Source organism: Gossypium raimondii, chromosome 13 (assembly GCF_025698545.1).
Source record: "Gossypium raimondii isolate GPD5lz chromosome 13, ASM2569854v1, whole genome shotgun sequence".
Lineage (NCBI taxonomy): Eukaryota > Viridiplantae > Streptophyta > Magnoliopsida > Malvales > Malvaceae > Gossypium > Gossypium raimondii.
Window position 1 is genome coordinate 26,491,932 of NC_068577.1, and position 20,828 is coordinate 26,512,759.

The window sequence follows — 20,828 nt, forward strand, 5'->3', positions numbered from 1 at the left end:
TATAAGTTTCGGGTCGACACTCTTTTTAGTGTTGGTTCTTTCTTGACCTTTTTGAACCATTACCATTTCGTACCAAATCCCATACCATTTCGTACCATTTTCCGAATACCAAATCGTACCAAAACTAAAGACCATTCTTGAATTATTCCTAAATCGAGATCGTATCATTTGGTATCAGAGTTGGTTAAAACGAGACGAGCATTTGAAAACATTTTGAAATAGGTACGTAAAAAAAAGTTCGAAAAAAAATTTGAAAAAAAATTCGAGAGAAAAAAAATTGAAAGAAAAAAATTGTATACGGTTTAGGTGCGGACGAAAAGAACGTGAAAGATCCGTAAAAAAAAAAGAGTCTGGAGACACTTCAATAGAAATTTTTCCAAAATCTCATTCTACACTCTTTTATATCCCTCGTAGTGAAATTTCACGCTACTGAAAAAAAAAATTTCGATATATAAAAAAAAGTGTTTCGAGTTTGTAAGTTGCCATTCTCTTCTATTCATCTTCTAAGCCACACTTAGCCTAAAGCCTTTCTTGTTTCTTTTAGCCTACCCGTAACCTAACATCAAATCCTTGTAAAGCCATTTGAAGCCGACCCATTGAACTACGATAAGGTCACGACGAGTCGCTTAAGAAATCACGAGAGGAAATTGAGTGGAAAAAGGCACGAGTGTTGTGAGAATATTAGAGAGAAGAAAAAGCCATTAAAGAGTGTAAACACGAGTGGAGTGCCGAATTATTTTCTTTTTGAGTGACTTGTGAGTTTTGTTGTGAGGTTATAATTTCATATATCAAGAAGCCCTACAATAAACATGGCGGAAAGGCAACCTATTCGGAATGTGCCGGACTTGAATTTGCAAGCATTGCTACGCGAGGTGGAACGATTGTTCGATCAAAAGTTAGAACCGATTCAAGATAGACTTGATCATGTGGAAGGAAGAGCCCAACGAAGGAGAACTCCCTTAAGCCCTCCGAGAAATCGAGGACGGCAATCTGATGTCGATGATGAATCTTCCGAGTCGAATGAACACGAAAGTGATCGAGGGTCCAATGCGAATGTCCAACGAAGAGGCTTACGCAATCGAGGATAACGAAATCGAGAGAGGTTCGATGATGACTTGAAAAGCATTAAGTTGTCAATCCCTTCATTCCAAGGCCGATCGGATCCCGAAGCTTATCTCGAGTGGGAGAAAAAGATAGAGCTTATATTTGAATGCCATAACTATTCTGAGACCAAGAAAGTTAAGTTGGCTGCTATCAAATTTTCGGACTACGCAATGGTGTGGTGGGACCAACTTACAACTAGCCGAAGGCGAAATGGCGAGCGTCTTATCCAAACATGGTCCGAGATGAAGGCTGTAATGCGACGACATTTTATCCCTTCGTACTACCACCGGGAGTTGTACCAAAAACTTCAAAATCTTACACAAGGGACGAGAAGCGTGGAGGATTACTTCAAGGAGATGGAAGTAGCCATGATTTCAGCGGATGTGGAGGAAGATCGAGAGGCAACTATGGCTCGTTTCTTAGCCGAACTTAACCGTGAAATAGCCAACATAGTTGAGTTGCAACACTACGTGGAGATCGTTGATATGGTTCACATGGCGATCAAAGTCGAAAAGCAACTCAAGATGAAAGGAGCCGTACGAGGTTATTCCTCTTCGAATGCATCCAAATGGAACCAAGGGACAAGTAAGAATGTTTCAATGAATCAATCAAAAGAAATTGCGGTGCCCATGAAGTCCAACAAGTCTATGGTCGAATCTAGCAAAGGTAAGGCCATTGAAAATACTCAATCCCGAACACGTGATATTAAGTGTTTTAAATGCCAAGGGAGAGGGCACATCGCAAGCCAATGCTCAAATCGTAACACAATGATCATGCTTCCCAATGGTGAGATTGAATCGGAGGATGAAGTAGACAAAAACGAAGAAGAAGTTCAACATCCATCCGAAAATGAAGAAGAAGTAGAGTTTGCTGTTGAAGGCGAAATGCTCGTTGTAAAAAGAAGTCTTAGTGCGCAAAGCTCTATAGGTGAACCGCAACGCGAGAATTTGTTTCATACCCGATGTTATGTTCATGGAAAGGTTTGTAGCATTGTAATCAATGGCGGGAGTTGCACAAATGTTGCAAGCACACTTATGATCGAGAAGTTGTCTATGCCGACCCTCAAGCACCCGAGTCCTTACAAGTTACAATGGCTCAATGAAGGAGTCGAACTTAAGGTAACCAAACAAGCAATGATTCCCTTTTCAATTGGAAAATACCAAGACGAGATTTTGTGCGACGTTGTACCTATGCATGCGGGCCACCTACTGCTTGGGAGGCCGTGGCAGTTTGATCGGCGAGTCAAGCACGATGGGTTTTCTAACCAATACTCGTTCAAGCACAAAGGCAAAAACGTCACTTTGGCCCCATTGTCTCCACAACAAGTGATGGACGATCAACAACGCATAAAGCAATCCTTGGTGGATTTGAAAGAGCAAAAAAAGAAATTGAGAGAGAGTGAAAAAGAAAAGACAAATGATTCAAAAGAAAAGAATCGAGATTGTGAGAAAAACAAGATCAAAGAAAAAGAAAGTGAAAGAAATTTGAGTGAGAGAAAGAAAAATGTTTTGATTAATCATTGTCTTCATGTCTCTTCATTTTTTCAGGTTAAACCAAGCAAGGAATTACGATTACATTATATTCCTGAGGAGAGAAGGTTCATATTGCGAGAATACGGTAAAACCGATCCTCAAATCCATAATCTCAAGGATAGACAAGGTTTGGTTTCTGAAGAACTAAAAACATCTCTATCTTGTTCAAAAGGTGATGACATTCGTGAATATGACAAGTTTGATGAAGAAGTGGAAGATTATTGGCCACTACTAAGTTTAAATTTGCAAAACTTGATTCGACTAAGTGATCTTGTTTCTTTTGGCCGATTAATATTTTTTTCACATATTTGTTTAAAAGAATTTTTGTTGATTTGTGGTTATTCGTTAAAATCCATTCGTCCATTGGATGGGATTTTCCATGGTGAAGATTTGACAAATCGATTTAATTGTTTGATTCATGAGTCTTCGAATCAATTTGATAGAGTGTGTTGTGGGATATGTGTTTATTTGAATGAACTGTCCATATTCGTAGAATTATTTCCCATGTCTAGTTCCTTGATGAATTTGGAAAATCAATGTGAAAAGGTAAGGCTTATCTATATTTTTGAATTTGGCAATAGTTCTTTTGCTCTAAGTATTGGGTCAAATAGGAACCTTCGATATAGTTGGAACGCCACACCTTATGGTGATAAGTTCGAAAACAAAGTCAGATTGACGCCACTCGTAAAGATAAGTCAATTGAGCTTTGAAAAATAAAGAGAGTGAATTGCCTCACTAAAATGATATTTCATTCAGAAATTCGTCAAAAGTCCTTTTACAAGAAATTCAACAACTATTTATAGCCTTTCTACTAGTAACCGAATGGACAAATTCAAGACTTAGTTTCTAAGTAAACAATGAACTAAAATTCAGCATGAATGCAAAATTATTAGCCCATGTAGATTCGGCTGAATGAGAGCTCCAATGGTCATCTTCTAGATGGGCAAATGCACCTTGAACATCTTGGATGTGCATGAATAGGCTAGGTTCGGTCAATGAACATAATGGGGTCATTCATGAAGCAACTATTGCTGAAAAATTACCAGCATTAATTGGCAATTTGAACAGCCATTTAGAAGTGTGAACGGATGGTTTTGAAAGGCCATGAGGTGTGAACATGGCTGAACCGAACAGCCATAGTGTGAACAGCCTTTATACTTCCTTGAGAAGAGAATCGGCCAATCTTGAAAGGATGAAAAGCTTGGTCACTTTGGCCGAATAGTTGCCTTGAAAAAACTCCAAAATTAATCAGCTTTAATGCATTAAATCTGCTGCACATGCATCTTCAAATTCATTGAATCTCCATACATGAATCGCCTAATTCATCTTCAAATTAATTTGCACCTAAAACACACATGAACTTAATTAATTTCAAGCAAATTCAGCTGAACTAAATTAAAGTATAATGTGAACATCCTAAATAAATTGAGACAACTTAAATATTAACAAATCATAACACATAAATTCGGCTGGACAAATTTAAAACGTGTAATAATTTAGACAAACTAAATGACATCAAGACATCTTTAATTTAACTAAATCAAGACATATTAAACACTTAAATTAATTAAGACATATTTAAAAGCGTAATGAAACTTATTTAAATGTTTATTTAAATGGTCTAAATTCCAGCATCAAATTAATTAGCTAGAACGAAATTCAGCTTCAAAGAAGTTGAATATGTTCAGCTCATTTTTAAACTCCTTGCTATCATTTTCCTCAACCCGTTCCACCATTGCTAAAATAGCATCTTTGAATCATTTAGCTCTAGCTCGCGTTATTGGACCAATGGGCAGCTTGATGGCTTCTTGTTCGTTCTCCATTTGGATCGTAGGCAAGCTCACATCATTCCCCTCCTCTTCAGAACGATTTGTCCTCAAATCAGAATCTGCATCAAACGGAGACAAATCAGAAACGTTAAAAGTCGCGCTAACATTATATTCACCAGGCAAGTCCAATTTATAGGAGTTATCATTAATTCACTCAAGGACTTGAAACGGTCCATCCCCTCTCGGAAGAAGTTTGGATCGCCTTTGCATAGGAAATCTCTCCTTGCGCATATGCAACCAAACCCAATCTCCTGGTTCGAACACAACTCGCTTACGACCTTTGTTAGCATGTTGCTCATAGTTCTTGGTCTTGGCCTCAATATTGTCTCGAACTCGTTGGTGCAATTGCTTGACGAAATCAGCCTTACGCTTTCCATCTACATGCACAAATTGGTTAGAAGGCAATGGCATTAAATCAAGTGGTGTTAATGGATTGAAACCATAAACGATTTCAAAAGGAGAAAATTTAGTAGCTGAGTGAACAGCTCGATTATACGCAAACTCCACATGTGGTAGACATTCTTCCCAAGCCTTCAAATTTTTCCTAATGATAGCTAGAAGCAATGTAGACAAAATTAGATTGACCACTTCGGTTTGGCCGTCCGTTTGCGGATGGCAAGTGGTTGAAAACAGCAACTTCGTTCCAAGACGCCCCCATAGCGTCCTCCAAAAATGGCTAAGGAATTTTGCGTCTCGGTCGGACACGATCGTTCTAGGCATGCCATGCAACCTGACCACCTCTTTGAAAAATAAGTTAGCAATATTAACGGCATCATCAGTTTTATGACATGCTATAAAATGGGCCATTTTTGAGAACCTATCTACAACCACAAATATTGAATCTCGGCCATTCTTACTCCTTGGTAAACCTAGCACGAAATCCATTGAGATATCGGACCAAGGGGTTTCGGGAATGGGCAATGGTTTATACAACCCGTGGGGCTTTATTCGCGACTTAGCCCGTTTGCACGCAATGCATCGATTACAAAATCGTTCGACATCTCGTCGCATCTTAGGCCAAAAGAAATGTTTGTGGAGTGTAGCTAATGTCTTAGCGACACCAAAGTGCCCCATTAATCCTCCGCTATGGGCTTCTTCGATCAACACTTCTCGTACAAAACCTTGGGGTATACAAAGCTTTCCTTCTCGGAATAAGTACCCATCATGTCGATAGTACTTCTCGTAGGCTCCCTTTGCACATAATCTAAAGAATTCACCAAAGTCAGCATCGTTGACATATAAATCTTTAAGAAATACAAACCCCATTAACTTAGCATCCAAAATATTTAGTAACGCATACCTTCGAGATAGTGCATCAGCCACTACGTTTTCCTTACCTTTCTTATATTTAATAACGTAGGGAAAAGATTCGAGAAATTCTACCCACTTAGCGTGCCGCTTATTCAACTTGTGTTGCCCCTTTAAATACTTCAAGGACTCATGATCGGTGTGTATGACGAATTCCTTGGGCCAAAGATAGTGTTGCCACGTTTCTAAGGCTCGGATCAACGAATAGAGCTCCTTGTCATATGTTGGATAGTTTAAGACAGCACCATTGAGTTTCTCGCTAAAATAGGCAATAGGACGACCATCTTGCATCAACACAGCTCCAATGCCTAAACCTGATGCATCACATTCTAACTCGAAAGTTTTATCAAAGTTAGGCTAAGCTAATAACGGTGCATGAGTTAGACAATCTTTAATTTTCAAAAAGGATTTTTCTTGTTCCTCTCCCCAAATGAAGTTGGAATTCTTACGAATAACCCCGGTTAAAGGTGCGGCTAAGGTGCTGAAATTTGGCACGAATCGACGGTAAAAACTTGCTAGTCCATGGAAACTTCGAACTTGGGAGACATTCGTCAGACGAGGCCATTCTTGGATCGCCTTGATCTTCTCTTGATCGACTTCAAGACCCTCCGAGCTAACAACAAAACCTAAAAACACAACCTTGTTAGTGCAGAAATCACATTTCTTCAAATTAGCATACAAGGTTTCTTTTCTCAATACTTCCAAAACAGATTTTAAATGTAAAACATGTTCATCCAAATTTTTACTATAGATCAATATATCGTCGAAGTATACTATGCAAAATCTACCAATAAAAGGTCTTAAAACGTGATTCATAAGCCTCATGAATGTGCTTGGGGCGTTCGTTAAGCCAAATGGCATAACGAGCCATTCGTAAAGCCCATGCTTCGTTTTGAACGCAGTCTTCCACTCATCTCCCTCACGCATCCGTATTTGGTGATAACCGCTCTTAAGGTCGATTTTTGAAAATAAACTCGCGCCACTTAGCTCGTCAAGCATATCATCCAATCGTGGTATAGGATGACGACACTTGATAGTTATTTTGTTTATAGCACGACAGTCCACGCACATCCTCCACGTTCCATCCTTCTTCGGAACTAGTAAAACAGGCACGGCGCATGGACTAAGGCTTTCACGCACATAGCCCTTTTCAAGGAGTTCATTTACTTGCTTTTGTAATTCTTTCGTCTCTTCAGGATTGCTCCGGTAAGCAGGTCGGTTTGGAATTGCAGCTCCCGGCACAAGATCGATTTGGTGTTCAATTCCACAAATAGGTGGTAACCCACTCGGGATTTCTTCCGGGAATACGTCTTGAAATTCCTGCAACACAGACAAAACAGAAGAAGGCAATTTGTCATCAAATTTGTTAATGCCAAGCAAGCTCTCCTTGTACAAAAGAACCAACAATGGTTGTTTCAATAACATCGATTTTCGAACTTCCCTCTCTTTTACAAACAAATTCTTTTTTTCACTCTCATCACTAATTTCTTTTTCTTTTGAATCACTCTCTCTTTTTTTATCACTCATCTTTTTGTTTTTCTTCTTTTCAATCTTTTGCTCTCTCTCATTTTCTTTTGATTTTTCAATTGAATTCCTCATTTTGAGCTGATCCTCGTAAACTTGTTTCGGTGATAACGGAGCTAGAGTCACCATTCGTCCCATATGTTTGAAAGAGAATCGATTTGTGTAACCATCATGAATTGCTCGCTTGTCGAATTACCACGAACGTCCCAAAAGAAGATGCCCCGCATGCATCGGTACAACGTCGCACATCACTTCATCTTGATATTTTCCGATTGTGAATGAAATGAGCACTTGTTTTGTTACCTTCAATTCTCCACCATCGTTAAGCCATTGGAGTTTATACGGATGGGGATGTTTGGTGGTGGCCAATCCGAGTTTCTCCACCATCAACGTACTAGCCACATTTGTACAACTTTCCCCATCGATTATCACGCAACAAATCTTACCTTGCACTTGACATCGCGTATGGAAGATGGTTTCGCGTTGTTGATCATTTTCGACACCTTGCAAAGTAAGGCTTCTTTTCACAACCAAGATTTCTCCATTCTCGGCTTGTTCGATGTCTTCCTCTTCTTTGAGTTGTTCAACAGCCTCGTTCTCTTGTTCACTTTCGGATTCAATTTCACCATCATCTCGAACAAACATCGCATTCTGGTTCGGGCATTGGCTTGCGATGTGGCCCCTTCCAAGACATTTGAAGCATTTGATGTCTCGGGATCTATTTGGTTGGGCATCCATCTTTCCTTTACTCGATTCGGCCATTGGTTTGTTGAATTTGGTAGCTCCACTTACTTCTTTATTTCGACTCGGCAAGTCTCGTTTGTTGGACCCTTGCCCCCACCTAGTTGTAGAAGAAGTATTAGGGAAAGAACGGAACGTACCTTTTCTCTTTAATTGTTTTTCAACCTTTATGGCCATATGGACCATATCAATGACCTTGACATAATGGTGTAGCTCCACAATATTTGCAATATCTCGATTAAGGCCGACGAGAAATCGAGCCATGGTGGCTTCTCGATCTTCCTCCACATCAGCGCGGATCATGGCCACTTCCATTTCCTTGTAGTAATCCTCCATGCTTTGTTGGCCTTGAGTTAAGCTTTGGAGCTTTTGATACAACTCTCGGTGATAGTAAGCAGGAATGAATGGCTTTCTCATTATGGCTTTCATTTCCGCCCATGTAGACACGGGACGTTCGCCATTGCGTCTTTGGCTCATCGTGAGTTGATCCCACCATATTATGGCGTATTCGGAGAATTCTATAGCAGCTAACTTCACCTTCTTGCTTTCCGAGTAATTGTGGCACTCGAAAACTAACTCCACCTTCTTCTCCCATTCAAGATAGGCCTCGGAATCCGACCTTCCTTGAAAAGTAGGAATTGCCATTTTAATGCTCTTTAAATCATCATCGGTCCTCTCTCGATCTCTTGGTCCCCGTGCTCGTTGGCCTTGTCGCCTTGCACTTTGTCGCGAAGCTCGATCACTTTCAACGTCACTTACTTCATATAGATCATTTGCATGTTGCCATGGACGTTCTCGCTCTCTTCTCAGAATAGGAGGGGTGTTCGCACGTTGGCTTCGTTCCTCCATTTGTTCCATTCGTTCATGAAGGGAATCGAATTGAGGTTGGAACAAACGAGAAATTTCTCGCACGATTGCTTGAACTTGTAGATCGGGCACTCCGCCTCCGGGAACGTTTCTCCTTGGTTGAAGATTAACTCCTCCACCAGCTCCACTTGTTGCTCGTCGTTCCGGGCTCCTAGACATGAAGATTAAAATTAAGAAATTATCCTCACCACAAAAACCTCACAATTTCTCTCACAGGAAAAGAATTCACTCCTTTCGTGTTTCACTCTATTTCCGGCTCTTATCTTGATGTACTCTCTTGCCTTTTACCTCTCAAATCCAACTCTCGATATTCTGAAAAGCTACTTAGATTTATCCACACTTGTGGGTCAGCTTCAAGGGGTTTGCAAGGGTAGGCTCGAAAGAAAGAAAGGTTCAAAGATGTGGCGTATAAAATGGATTCACTAATTGGAAGCGAAGAATTTTTTTTTAATAACGTGAAATTTCACCAAGAGGGATATTAAGGAATGTAGAATGTGATTTTGGAAAAATTTCTATTGAAGTGTCTCCAGACTCTTTTTTTTTTACGGATCTTTCACGTCTTTTCGTCCGCACCTAGACCGTATGCAATTTTTTTTCAATTTTTTTTCTTTTCAATATTTTTTGATTTTTTTTCGAATTTTTTTTTGAAACTACAATTTACGTACCTAAATTAACTAGCTCTGATACCAACTGATACGAGCTTGATTCGAATGATGTGACGAGTCGTATTATGTTCCTGATCGAATCTAGGTAGTGTCGATTTAGTTCAAATTCAATAAGATGAGTTATATTGGTTTTAAATGAAAGCAAAATGGGGATAAGTGGTTTCCAATGAAACAAGAACGAACCCTTATTAGCAAATAAGGACCCGGGCTTAAAGGTTTCAAAGGAAAAAGAAAGACATGGTAGATAAAACTGAGACCCTCTATTTAGCAAAATAGGAACCTTCGGTATAGTTGGAACGCCACACCTTATGGTGATAAGTTCGAAAACAAAGTCAGATTGACGCCACTCGTAAAGATAAGTCAATTGAGCTTTGAAGAATAAAGAGAGTGAATTGCCTCACTAAAATGATATTTCATTCAGAAATTCGTCAAAAGTCCTTTTACAAGAAATTCAACAACTATTTATAGCCTTTCTACTAGTAACCGAATGGACAAATTCAAGACTTAGTTTCTAAGTAAACAATGAACTAAAATTCAGCATGAATGCAAAATTATTAGCCCATGTAGATTCGGCTGAATGAGAGCTCCAATGGTCATCTTCTAGATGGGCAAATGCACCTTGAACATCTTGGATGTGCATGAATAGGCTAGGTTCGGTCAATGAACATAATGGGGTCATTCATGAAGCAACTATTGCTGAAAAATTACCAGCATTAATTGGCAATTTGAACAGCCATTTAGAAGTGTGAACGGATGGTTTTGAAAGGCCATGAGGTGTGAACATGGCTGAACCGAACAGCCATAGTGTGAACAGCCTTTATACTTCCTTGAGAAGAGAATCGCCAATCTTGAAAGGATGAAAAGCTTGGTCACTTTGGCGAATAGTTGCCTTGAAAAACTCCAAAATTAATCACTTTAATGCATTAAATCTGCTGCACATGCATCTTCAAATTCATTGAATCTCCATACATGAATCGCCTAATTCATCTTCAAATTAATTTGCACCTAAAACACACATGAACTTAATTAATTTCAAGCAAATTCAGCTGAACTAAATTAAAGTATAATGTGAACATCCTAAATAAATTGAGACAACTTAAATATTAACAAATCATAACACATAAATTCTATTTGGACAAATTTAAAACATGTAATAATTTAGACAAACTAAATGACATCAAGACATCTTTAATTTAACTAAATCAAGACATATTAAACACTTAAATTAATTAAGACATATTTAAAAACTGTAATGAAACTTATTTAAATGTTTATTTAAATGGTCTAAATTCCAGCATCAAATTAATTAGCTAGAACGAAATTCAGCTTCAAAGAAGTTGAATATGTTCAGCTCATTTTTAAACACCTTGCTATCATTTTCCTCAACCCGTTCCACCATTGCTAAAATAGCATCTTTGAATCGTTTAGCTCTAGCTCGCGTTATTGGACCAATGGGCAGCTTGATGGCTTCTTGTTCGTTCTCCATTTGGTTCGTAGGCAAGCTCACATCATCTCTTGGAATTCTTGAACCGAATAACCCATCATTTAATTCACTTTAATTTAGCTACATAATTGACATTGAATGCTTGAAAAGTGACTCTTGAAATGTCCTTTGGTTAGCTGAATAGTCACCAGCACCTTAATGATCTTTTGACTGCTTGAATTAATTCTTTTGAAGTAGCAAAAACGGTAGATAGTTGAAAAGCTTGCTGCCGAATTTAAAGAAGCAATAATCCACTCTTTAAACTCTTTTAAATGATGTGTTTAACCACCATTGTAACAGCCCCTTTACTTTGTGACCGAAAATAACTTGAACAACCACTTTATTTAATTTGTAACAGCCTTGAATTGTAACAGTAATGACTTGAAAAGGCTCCTACAATACACACATTAAAATGAGCTTATTAAACACATGTAAACACTTATTAAACATAACACACATTAATACTTAAGTAAATGAACTAAAACATATGCATCAACTATTCCAACAACTAGTTAATTGAAGAAGCATAATTAAATGAACTTAACTCATGCATCAATAAATAATCCTAGGAACTAGATTAATTAAGAAGCATCTATTAAATGAAGTTCAATAATAACTCAATTATTAAAACTAAGATGAGTTGAATTAATGACCAGCAACTCATTTATTAAGCTAAGATGAGTTATTAACTAAGATGAACTTAATTAACTAAGTTGAGTAATTTATTCAAGCAACTTAATTAAAAATAATGTCCAACAACTCAATTTATTAACAAACTAAAATTAAACGTCTCATTTTGCACTTGAGCCCTTCGTGTTTAGGCCAATCCTGATGTCATCGAGATGTATCGAAACATGATGCCACTGGGTTTGCATCATCTCTCTCGTAATTTCATATTTCATCTCGAAAGACCTATTTGCTTGCTTCAGGTCGATTTCAAAGAGTTTAACAAAGGATAAGTATTTGGTGTAACGTAGGCTGAACAAAAGTAATTTTCGAGTATGCGTATGGCGTTTGGGTTTGAATTTGATGGAGAAACAACTTTGAAGATTGGGTAACTTATGAACTCTTTTCAAGCATTTTTTTTATCTCTGAAATTTCTCTTTTTTTTTTAAATTTCGTAACTTTTTTCAATACAAATACAAATACATTCAATACTTGTACAATCAAGTTCATGATTTTTTTTGAATTTGTTTTGAATTTTTTTCCAAATACTTACTCTAGCACTTCAAGAACGTCCGTACCCCTCAATTTTGGCTAGCTATGATTCCAAATGATATGAACTCGTTTCGTGGGTTGATTCGAGTCGTTTGTTACCCGATTGTTAAAATGGAGAAGTATCATTCTTGAACAGAATAATGGTTGAATTTGGCTAAGTAAGACTTTAGACAAAGGTTGGCTAGATGGTTCAGAGGTTATGAATGTGTTGGGAAAGGTTTGGTTAAGTAGAATGATGTTGGAAAAATGGTTAAATGAATGAGGATTATTGGAATTCGGTTAAACGATCTCAAGGACAAGAAAGAACCAACACTATACCAAAGTGCTGACCCAAGACGTATACGTCACTTAAGGTGGACCTTGACCCACTAACTAGGAAGTTAGGAACCAAAGGTATATTTTGGAGAATTCCACACTCGGTGATGAGTGATAAGTTCAAAGAAGTCGGGAAGATGCCACTAGCAACCCTAGATAAGTCGAACAAGACTTGTACGAAATAGGAGAGGAGGTAAACTCACTCGTGAACAAAATGTTCATAAAATTTTATCAAAGTTCCAAAAAGTCCCTTCAAAACGCTGATTACACACATATTTATAAGGCTAGAAAAAGGATAGTTGAATGGTCACAAGTATTCATCTTAAAAGCTAAAATAAAGCTCAAATCTCTTGGAATTCTTGAACCAAATAACTCATCATTTAATTCACTTCAATTCAGCTACATAATTAACATTGAATGCTTGAAAAGTGACTCTTGAAATGTCCTTTGGTTAGCTGAATAGTCACTAGCACCTTAATGGTGTTTTGAATGCTTGAATTAATTCTTTTGAAGCAGCAAAAATGGTAGATAGTTGAAAAGCTTGATGCCGAATTTAAAGAAGCAATAATCTACTCTTTAAACTCCTTTAAATGATGTGTTTAACCTCCATTGTAACAGCCCCTTTACTTTGTAACCACAAATGACTTGAACAACATCTTTATTTAATTTGTAACAGCCTTGAATTGTAATGGTTATGACTTAAAAAGACTCCTGCAATAAACACATTAAAATGAGCTTATTAAACACATGTAAACACTTATTTAACATAACACACATTAATACTTAAGTAAATGAACTAAAACATATGCATCAACAATTCCATCAACTAGTTAATTAAAGAAGCATAATTAAATGAACTTAACTTATGCATTAATAAATAATTGTAGGAACTAGATTAATTAAGAAGCATCTATTAAATGAAGTTCAATAATAACTCAATTACTAAAACTAAGATGAGTTGAATTAATGACCAACAACTCATTTATTAATCTAAGATGAATTACTAACCAAGATGAACTCAATTAACTATGATGAGTAATTTATTCAAGCAACTTAGTTAAAAATAAAGTCCAACAACTCAATTTATTAACAAACTGAAATTGAACGTCTCATTTTGCACTTGGGCCCCTCGAGTTTAGGCCAATCCCGATGTCGTCGAGATGTATCGAAACATGATGCGACCGAGTTCGCATCACTTTTAGTTTTAATTAGCTTAATTAAGTTCATCAATAACTCATTTAAGCTGACTAGTTTGTGTCCATTCAACTGGAACATGTTCTGCCTATAAATAGTGTTTTTTGTAATTATTTTAAAAAGGACTTTTTACAGAGTATATGAACTTTTGTTCTTTGTGAGAATTCAACTCTCACTGTTTTCTTTTGGACTGAAATGACTTATCAAGCTCAATTTGTGGCGTCATTGTTTCCTTGTTATCCAAACTTATCACTTATCAAAGTGTGGCGTTCTTTATACCTTTGGTTCCTATCTCGATAGATAGCGGGTCAAGGTTTTATTTCTATTTTTACCTACCATTATCCATCTAAGTGCTTTTAAGACTTGGGTTAACAATCCTATATATTGTTGTTTCAGCCTTTGCCTTAGCCGAACACATTCCATCCATCTTTTAAATTATCTTTGAGACATTTATTCGAATCTAACTTCCAGCCTTTTCAAACTTATCTTTCCATTTTTTTCCAACCTATTTTGATTTAATTCAACATTTACTTAATTTCACGATCGGGCATCTAAACAATTGGAATCATCACCGAGGCCAGTTCGTATCAGCAAATGAAGCAAGTAAAAAAAGGTAATGAAACTGTAAGTTTTGAATTGAGATGTAATATGATGAAAAAGGAATTGATAAGTTGAATGATGTGCTTATATGTGAGAAACTTATGTATGCTATGGATGAATTTACCTAGTTCATGAACAAATATACTAATTAGTGAAGTGATGTTGTTATTTAAGTTTATGCTAAGTAAATGAAATGGAAAGTAAGTAAATGGAATGGTAAGAAAGTAAATGGAGTGGTACATAGTTTAAGAAAAGGTTAATGATTGTGTAATAGGTCTTATAAATCCCATGATGTTAGGAATGAAAAATATATGTGATATTGATGGACTTGCTTATTTGTGAGTTGATGATTATGGTTTGATAAATCTTGTAGCATTGGTATAGGTTTATATTCACCTATAAAATTCACTATTGAAATGAAATGTTACGTTTAACTTTATACAAGCTTACTAAGCATTCATTGCTTATATAGTCATATTTCTCTTATTTTACAGGTTATCGAAAGCTCAATCAGTTTGGAAGCTCGTCGGGGATCTATCACACTATCCAGCGATTATATCGGCAAATTTGATATGTTGGTTAAGGTTATAATGGCATGTATAGGTGGACATATGGTTGATGATTGGTTGTATATTAGTTGATGAGTTCGACATGTACATTTCTTTTTGGTTGACGTAACCTTGATATTTTGGTGCCTTGTTGATGTGTGATATTTTGACAATGTGTTAATGCATGTTTGTTTGGCCAAAGTTGTTTGTGATACGAACTCGTCTCGTGATGTTTTGAGTCGTATGTGTTGTGCAATCGTGAATTGAGTAAGGATGGATTCGTTTCGGTTTTAAAATGAAACAAAATAGAGATAATGGCTTCAAACAAAGGTAATAAACAAAATAAAGAGGAAACAATAACAAATTAATTGGCTAAGACCGAAAATGAACCAACAATAACGAATTGTTGACCCGAATCTCAAAATGGTCTTTAGGTGTTTTTCGGTTAAAGGAAATAGGAAAGGAACCTTGACCCACTATCAACTATGATAGGAACCAAAGGTATATTGAACGCCACACCAAAGGTGATAAGTTCAGCAACAAAGAAAAGATGGACGCCACAAGCTATGCTTGATAAGTCAAATCAATTCCGAAAGAACAAAGAGAATTGGATAGCTCACAATTCAAATATTTCATCTATATTCAGCAAAAAGTTTTCTTCTCTAAGGCTGATTACAACTAATTATAATACTAGAACAAGGTAACCGAATGGTCAAAAAAAATATCCAACTAAATGTTCCATAAAAACTGATGTCTTTTCTTATGCTTTGAGTCAAGTAACTCCTTCCATAAAATCACTTCAATTCAGCTGATTTGAATGTCTTTAATGGCTAAAAAAATGACTCTTGAGTTGTCCTTGGCTAGTTGAATAGACACCATCTCTTAACCAGCTCCTTAATGACATTCAAAGGCTTGATTAATTTCTCTTGAAAGCTCCAAAAACGGCTGGAAGTGGAAGAGTTGCTGCTGAATTTTAAAGGGCATAAAATGCTCTTTAAAATCTCCTTTTAATGATCTTTAAGCTCCTTTTTTTAACAGCCCCTTTAATTGTAACTCAAAAGAACTTGAACAGCCACTTATTAAATGTGTAACAGCCTTGAATTGTAACCACTATAAGCTAAAAAGTCACCTGCAATAAACACATTAAAATGAGTTTATTAAACACATGAAAACACTTATTAATCATAACTCACACTAAACTTAAATAAATAAACTAAAACATATATGCAATAATTATTCCAGCAACTAGTTTAATTAAAGAAGCATAATTAAATGAACTTAACTCATGCATCAATAAATAATCCTAGGAACTAGATTAATTAAGAAAAACACTTATTAAATAAAGTTAAACAAAAACACTTATTAATTAAAACTAAGATGAGTTGAATAAATGTTCAGCAACTCATTTATTAAACTAAGATGCTTAAATGCATGGTTTTGAAATGCAAATTTAACTAACATGAAAGTTACATAATTAAACTAACTTGACTTAATTTAATGATGCAAAAATCAACTAACATGAAAGTTACATAATGCATGACTTTATTAAATGCAGAACACATATTAATGATGTGCAAACTATGACATAATTAAAAACACAAACTAAAATAACTAAAAATTAATGAATCAAAGTCCGTATTTTCCAGCAGCCAAATTAACAAACTAAAATTAAAAGCTTCATTTTGCACTTGGGCCCCTCGAGTTTGGGCCAATCTCTGTAGCATCGAGTTGTGTCGTAACATGATGCGACCGGGATCGCATCAGTTTGTGATGAATGGACCTCAACATGGTCAAGATATGGTTTGCTTTGGAAAGGTTTTGAATTAGATGTGCATGATGGAAATAAATATGGTATATATATATGTTGGTTGTTTGGTCATTTGAATTGGTTGTTTTATGCATATTTTGGTATGTTTTTATGACTATGGATGCAAATTTCTTGTAAAGGTGATGGAAATGGCTTGATTTTGGCCAATTTCTTGTCCACACTACCTAAGACACGGACGTGTGTCCCAGTTGTGTGTGACTCACGACCATGCTACACGACCCTGTGTCCCCTGTAGGTTTTAAAGGTTACTTTTTGAAAGTTACACAGCCTAGCACAAGGCCTAGCACACGGCCGTGTGAGGCCATTTCGAAAGTTACATGAGAACAGACTAGGACACAGTCGTGTGACCAAACTTTAAAAGTTACACGAGCACGGACAGGGACTGCGACACGACCGTGTGTCCTTATTTTGAATGTTACACGACCTGAGACACGGGTGTGTGTCTCAGCCGTGTGACCCTTATAGTGTGAATTTTCCTAACTTTTTCCTCAATGTTTCAATTATTTCTGATTTAGTCCCGAATTATTTCTAATGTGTTTCTAAGGCCTCGAGGGCTCGAAAAAGGGATGATATGCATATGTATGAATGATTTATACTATGGTTAATGAAATGCTTGGAAATGAATGTTTTAAGTTACGTTTTCATGGTAATGCTCCGTAACCTTATTTCGGCGATGGATATGGGTTAGGAGTGTTACATCACCTATGACAAGGTTATTATAGAAAAATGTCAAATTTGCTTGGTCTGATAAATGTCAACAAAGTTTTGATCATCTAAAAAACATGTTAACAGAAGCTCCAGTATTAACTCAACCTGAATCTGGAATGACATATGTTGTTTATAGTGATGCATCTCTCAATGTTTAAGGTTGTGTGTTGATACAGACATAGAAAGTAGTAGCTTATGGTTCTCGACAGTTAAAGCCGCATGAAAGAAATTATCCTACTCATGATCTTGTGATGTGAGCACATTTACGCCAACAAAGCAAACCGATCCGGAGGTCTTACCATTAGGACCTATTACCCGTTCTAAGGCAAAGAAATTCAAGGAAGTCTTGTTCCTTACTTGTGCAACGATTCCAGATTCATTCGATCATGTTCATGCCTTTGAACATAGGCTTTATAACATGTTGCATGCTGATATGTGACATATCTCTGTTATATTACTAGTTCATGCGTTTAAGTATGTATATGTTATGCTAAGTACGTTTCTGCAATTGGGTTGATAGTATTTGTATTGTTTCTAAGTTCTTTCTAAATTGTAAGTGTGTTAAAGAATAAGAATTGCAAGTGGTCCAGCTTGTAATTGTGATTTCCATTAAATTTACAAGACTTTGATGGAAGTTTGATATGTTTTGATATAGGTACAATAATGGACAGCAGCTTAAGGCCTCATTTCTATCTCAGTTGAAGCTCAAATATGTGCGTTGATACGCCCTCACCTCGAGATCGAATTGAGTCGTAAAGATTGCCCGATCGTGAATTAGGAGTAAATTGAGGCTTTACAAAATAGGCTAGAAGAAAGAGGTTTATTTAGGCTCAAAATATTTTGTTGGTTTAGGAAATGAATCAGAAAACAATGGAAGCAATTTGGCTAAGGATTCGAAAGCCGAACTAACACAATAGGAATGTGTTAACCCGTAACTTAGGAGAATGCTTAGGTTGGTAAGGTGTGGATGGATAGTTGGTTGAATGGATAAAAACTTCGACCCATTATCAAAAATGATAGGAACCTTAGTATGAATCGAACGCCACACTTTTGGGATTAAAGTGATAAGTTCGGGTAGAAACAAAAACAAGTTTGACGCCACAAAGAAGTTTGATAAGTCTCACAAGTTTTTGGAGAATAATGAGAGTTGAAAACAACCTCACAATATAGCAAAGCTATCAAATTGTTCATTAACCTCAAAATGTGAATTACATGGCCTATTTATAGGATGGACTAAGGTAGCGGAATAGTCTAATCAGATTCTTAAGCCTTAAGCTTCTTCTTTAGGAAACTTCCTAACAATTTCCTAGATGCATTCATAAACAACAACAAAAAAAAATCTGAATAATAACCTTCTAGAAGAGATGATTCGGCTGGCCCCTTTAAGGATGATAATTCACATTCAACTAATGTTTTAAAATAGCTTAATTGCTGCTATGGAGAAGAGAAATGGACAGCTTCAAGAATTATGCTTCTTTGGCCGAATATGAGTAGCCACCAAGTGAATTAGTTGCTGGAATTTATGAAGCACCTTTTGGCCATTGCTCTCCACGAAATTGACCCTTGGAGAAGCTCAAAATATCATCTTGAAGTCCATTGAGCTACACAAAAAAAATCAGCTGGAAACACAAGGTAGCTGCACTTTAAATGCCGTCCATGCATGTGCCCAAATACATGCTCCTTCTTTATGAGCTTCCTTTGCCATTAAGCTAGCTGAAAACATCAAATAAATGTGGTTAAGACAAGTTTAATACTCATGAAATCATCAATGGACATATTAAAAATCTTCACATTAATTTAACTAAGACAAATTAACTAGCGACCACTAATAAATTTGTCTAAGTCAAGACACATTAAAACTTTGTAATTAAACTAAACACATTTAATTTATGACTTAATATGGACATATTAAAGGCATGTATTAATATAAAACATATTTAATAAGCTGAATTAAGAATGTCCAGATTAAGACACATTTATTTAATTAAATGATTTTGAGCTGATTCTAACTAACACAACTAGTTAAATTTATTCAAAATAAATATAATCAGCTCCTTGAACTAATTAAGTGCTGAATTGAGCTGAATTAAGATGACACGAGCTAAAATTAGCTTGTAGGATGGTGCGAATCAAGCTAGTTGAGCTGGGCATTTTATGGGCAATCAACCCATCACTCCACAATCGAGCAATATAGCTTGCTACAGCATCTTGGAACTTCTTGGCACGTGCTCGAGTAATTGGCCCCAAAGGCAACTCCATGGATTCGGCACCTATCTTCATGGGCGAGCTCATATCATCCTCCTCTCTTGAGCGATTAGTCCTCGAATCGTCACCTACATCAAAAGGAGAAAGATCAAGAACGTTAAAACTTGCACTCACTCCATACTCACCCGTAGAGGTCAATCTTGTAGACGTTGTCATTGATCCTTTCCAATACTTGAAAAGGGCCATCACCCCTTGATTGAAGCTTGGATTTCCTTTGATCGGGAAACCGTTCTTTGCGCATGTGGATCCAAACCCAGTCACCGGGTTCGAACACGACTCGTTTGCGCCCTTTATTTGCCCCTCGAACATATTGTTCGGTTCTCCTCTCAATATTATCCTTAACATTTTTGTGCAATTGTTTAACAAATTTGGCCTTCTTTTTGCCATCTACATGTACTAATTCATTAGAAGGCATAGGAATCAAATCAAAAGGAGTAATGGGGTTAAAACCATATACTACCTCAAAAGGAGAAAATTTCGTAGCAGAATGAACGGTTCGATTGTATGCGAACTCCACATGAGGTAAGCAATCTTCCCACATCTTCAAATTCTTTTTCAAAATAGCTCGAAGCAATGTTGATAACACACGGTTGACTACTTCGGTTTGGCCATCCGTTTGAGGGTGGCATGTCGTCGAAAATAGAAGTTTGGTGCCCAATTTCCCCCACAACGTCCTCCAAAAATGACTTAGAAACTTTGTGTCGCGATCGGAGACAATGGTTCGAGGGATTCCATGCAACCTAACAACTTCCTTGAAAAACAGATTAGCAACGTTAGTAGCATCATCAATTTTATTACAAGGTATAAAATGGGCCATTTTTGAAAAACGGTCTACAACAACAAATATTGAATCTCTCCCTCTTTTGGTTCTTGGAAGGCCTAGAACGAAGTCCATTGAAATATCTACCCACGGAGCATCAGGAATAGGCAACGGGGTGTATAAACCATGCGGTTTGATTCGTGACTTTACCTTCTTACAAGTGATGCAACGATCACATTTCCTTATTATGTCACGTCTCATTTTGGGCCAATAGAAATGTTCATGCAATATTGCTAAAGTTTTAGCAATTCCGAAGTGGCCCATAAGTCCTCCGCTATG

The 20,828-nt window shown here is 36.8% G+C and overlaps 2 protein-coding genes across 2 annotated transcripts; one reads left to right on the forward strand and one right to left on the reverse strand.

The window, feature by feature from the left end:
• The first annotated feature begins 809 nt into the window (after nucleotides 1-809).
• On the forward strand, nucleotides 810-3,720 carry LOC128036160 (uncharacterized). The gene is made up of 4 exons (XM_052627054.1): nucleotides 810-1,032; nucleotides 1,153-2,465; nucleotides 2,652-2,833; nucleotides 3,618-3,720. Exons 1-4 carry the CDS (start codon nucleotides 810-812, stop codon nucleotides 3,718-3,720), a joined length of 1,821 nt encoding a protein of 606 aa, XP_052483014.1.
• A 3,099-nt stretch (nucleotides 3,721-6,819) lies between these two features.
• LOC128036161 (uncharacterized) lies at nucleotides 6,820-19,723 on the reverse strand. The gene is made up of 4 exons (XM_052627055.1): nucleotides 19,632-19,723; nucleotides 7,601-9,056; nucleotides 6,941-7,093; nucleotides 6,820-6,870 (listed from the first exon to the last, which is right to left on the reverse strand). The coding sequence occupies exons 1-4, from the start codon at nucleotides 19,721-19,723 to the stop codon at nucleotides 6,820-6,822; spliced, it is 1,752 nt and encodes a 583-aa protein (XP_052483015.1).
• Between the last annotated feature and the right edge of the window lie 1,105 nt (nucleotides 19,724-20,828).

Coding starts and splice junctions, on each gene's coding strand:
- LOC128036160 (XM_052627054.1), top strand. CDS start 810: ATGGCGGAAAGGCAACCTATTCGGAATGTGCCGGACTTGAATTTGCAA. Junction 1,033..1,152: donor CGAGTCGAATGAACACGAAA/GTGATCGAGGGT, acceptor CTTCATTCCAAG/GCCGATCGGATCCCGAAGCT. Junction 2,466..2,651: donor AACGCATAAAGCAATCCTTG/GTGGATTTGAAA, acceptor TCATTTTTTCAG/GTTAAACCAAGCAAGGAATT.
- LOC128036161 (XM_052627055.1), bottom strand. CDS start 19,723: ATGGAGTTGCCTTTGGGGCCAATTACTCGAGCACGTGCCAAGAAGTTC. Junction 9,057..19,631: donor GCTCGATTGTGGAGTGATGG/GTTGATTGCCCA, acceptor CTTCATGTCTAG/GAGCCCGGAACGACGAGCAA. Junction 6,871..6,940: donor CGAAAGAATTACAAAAGCAA/GTAAATGAACTC, acceptor CTGTTTTACTAG/TTCCGAAGAAGGATGGAACG.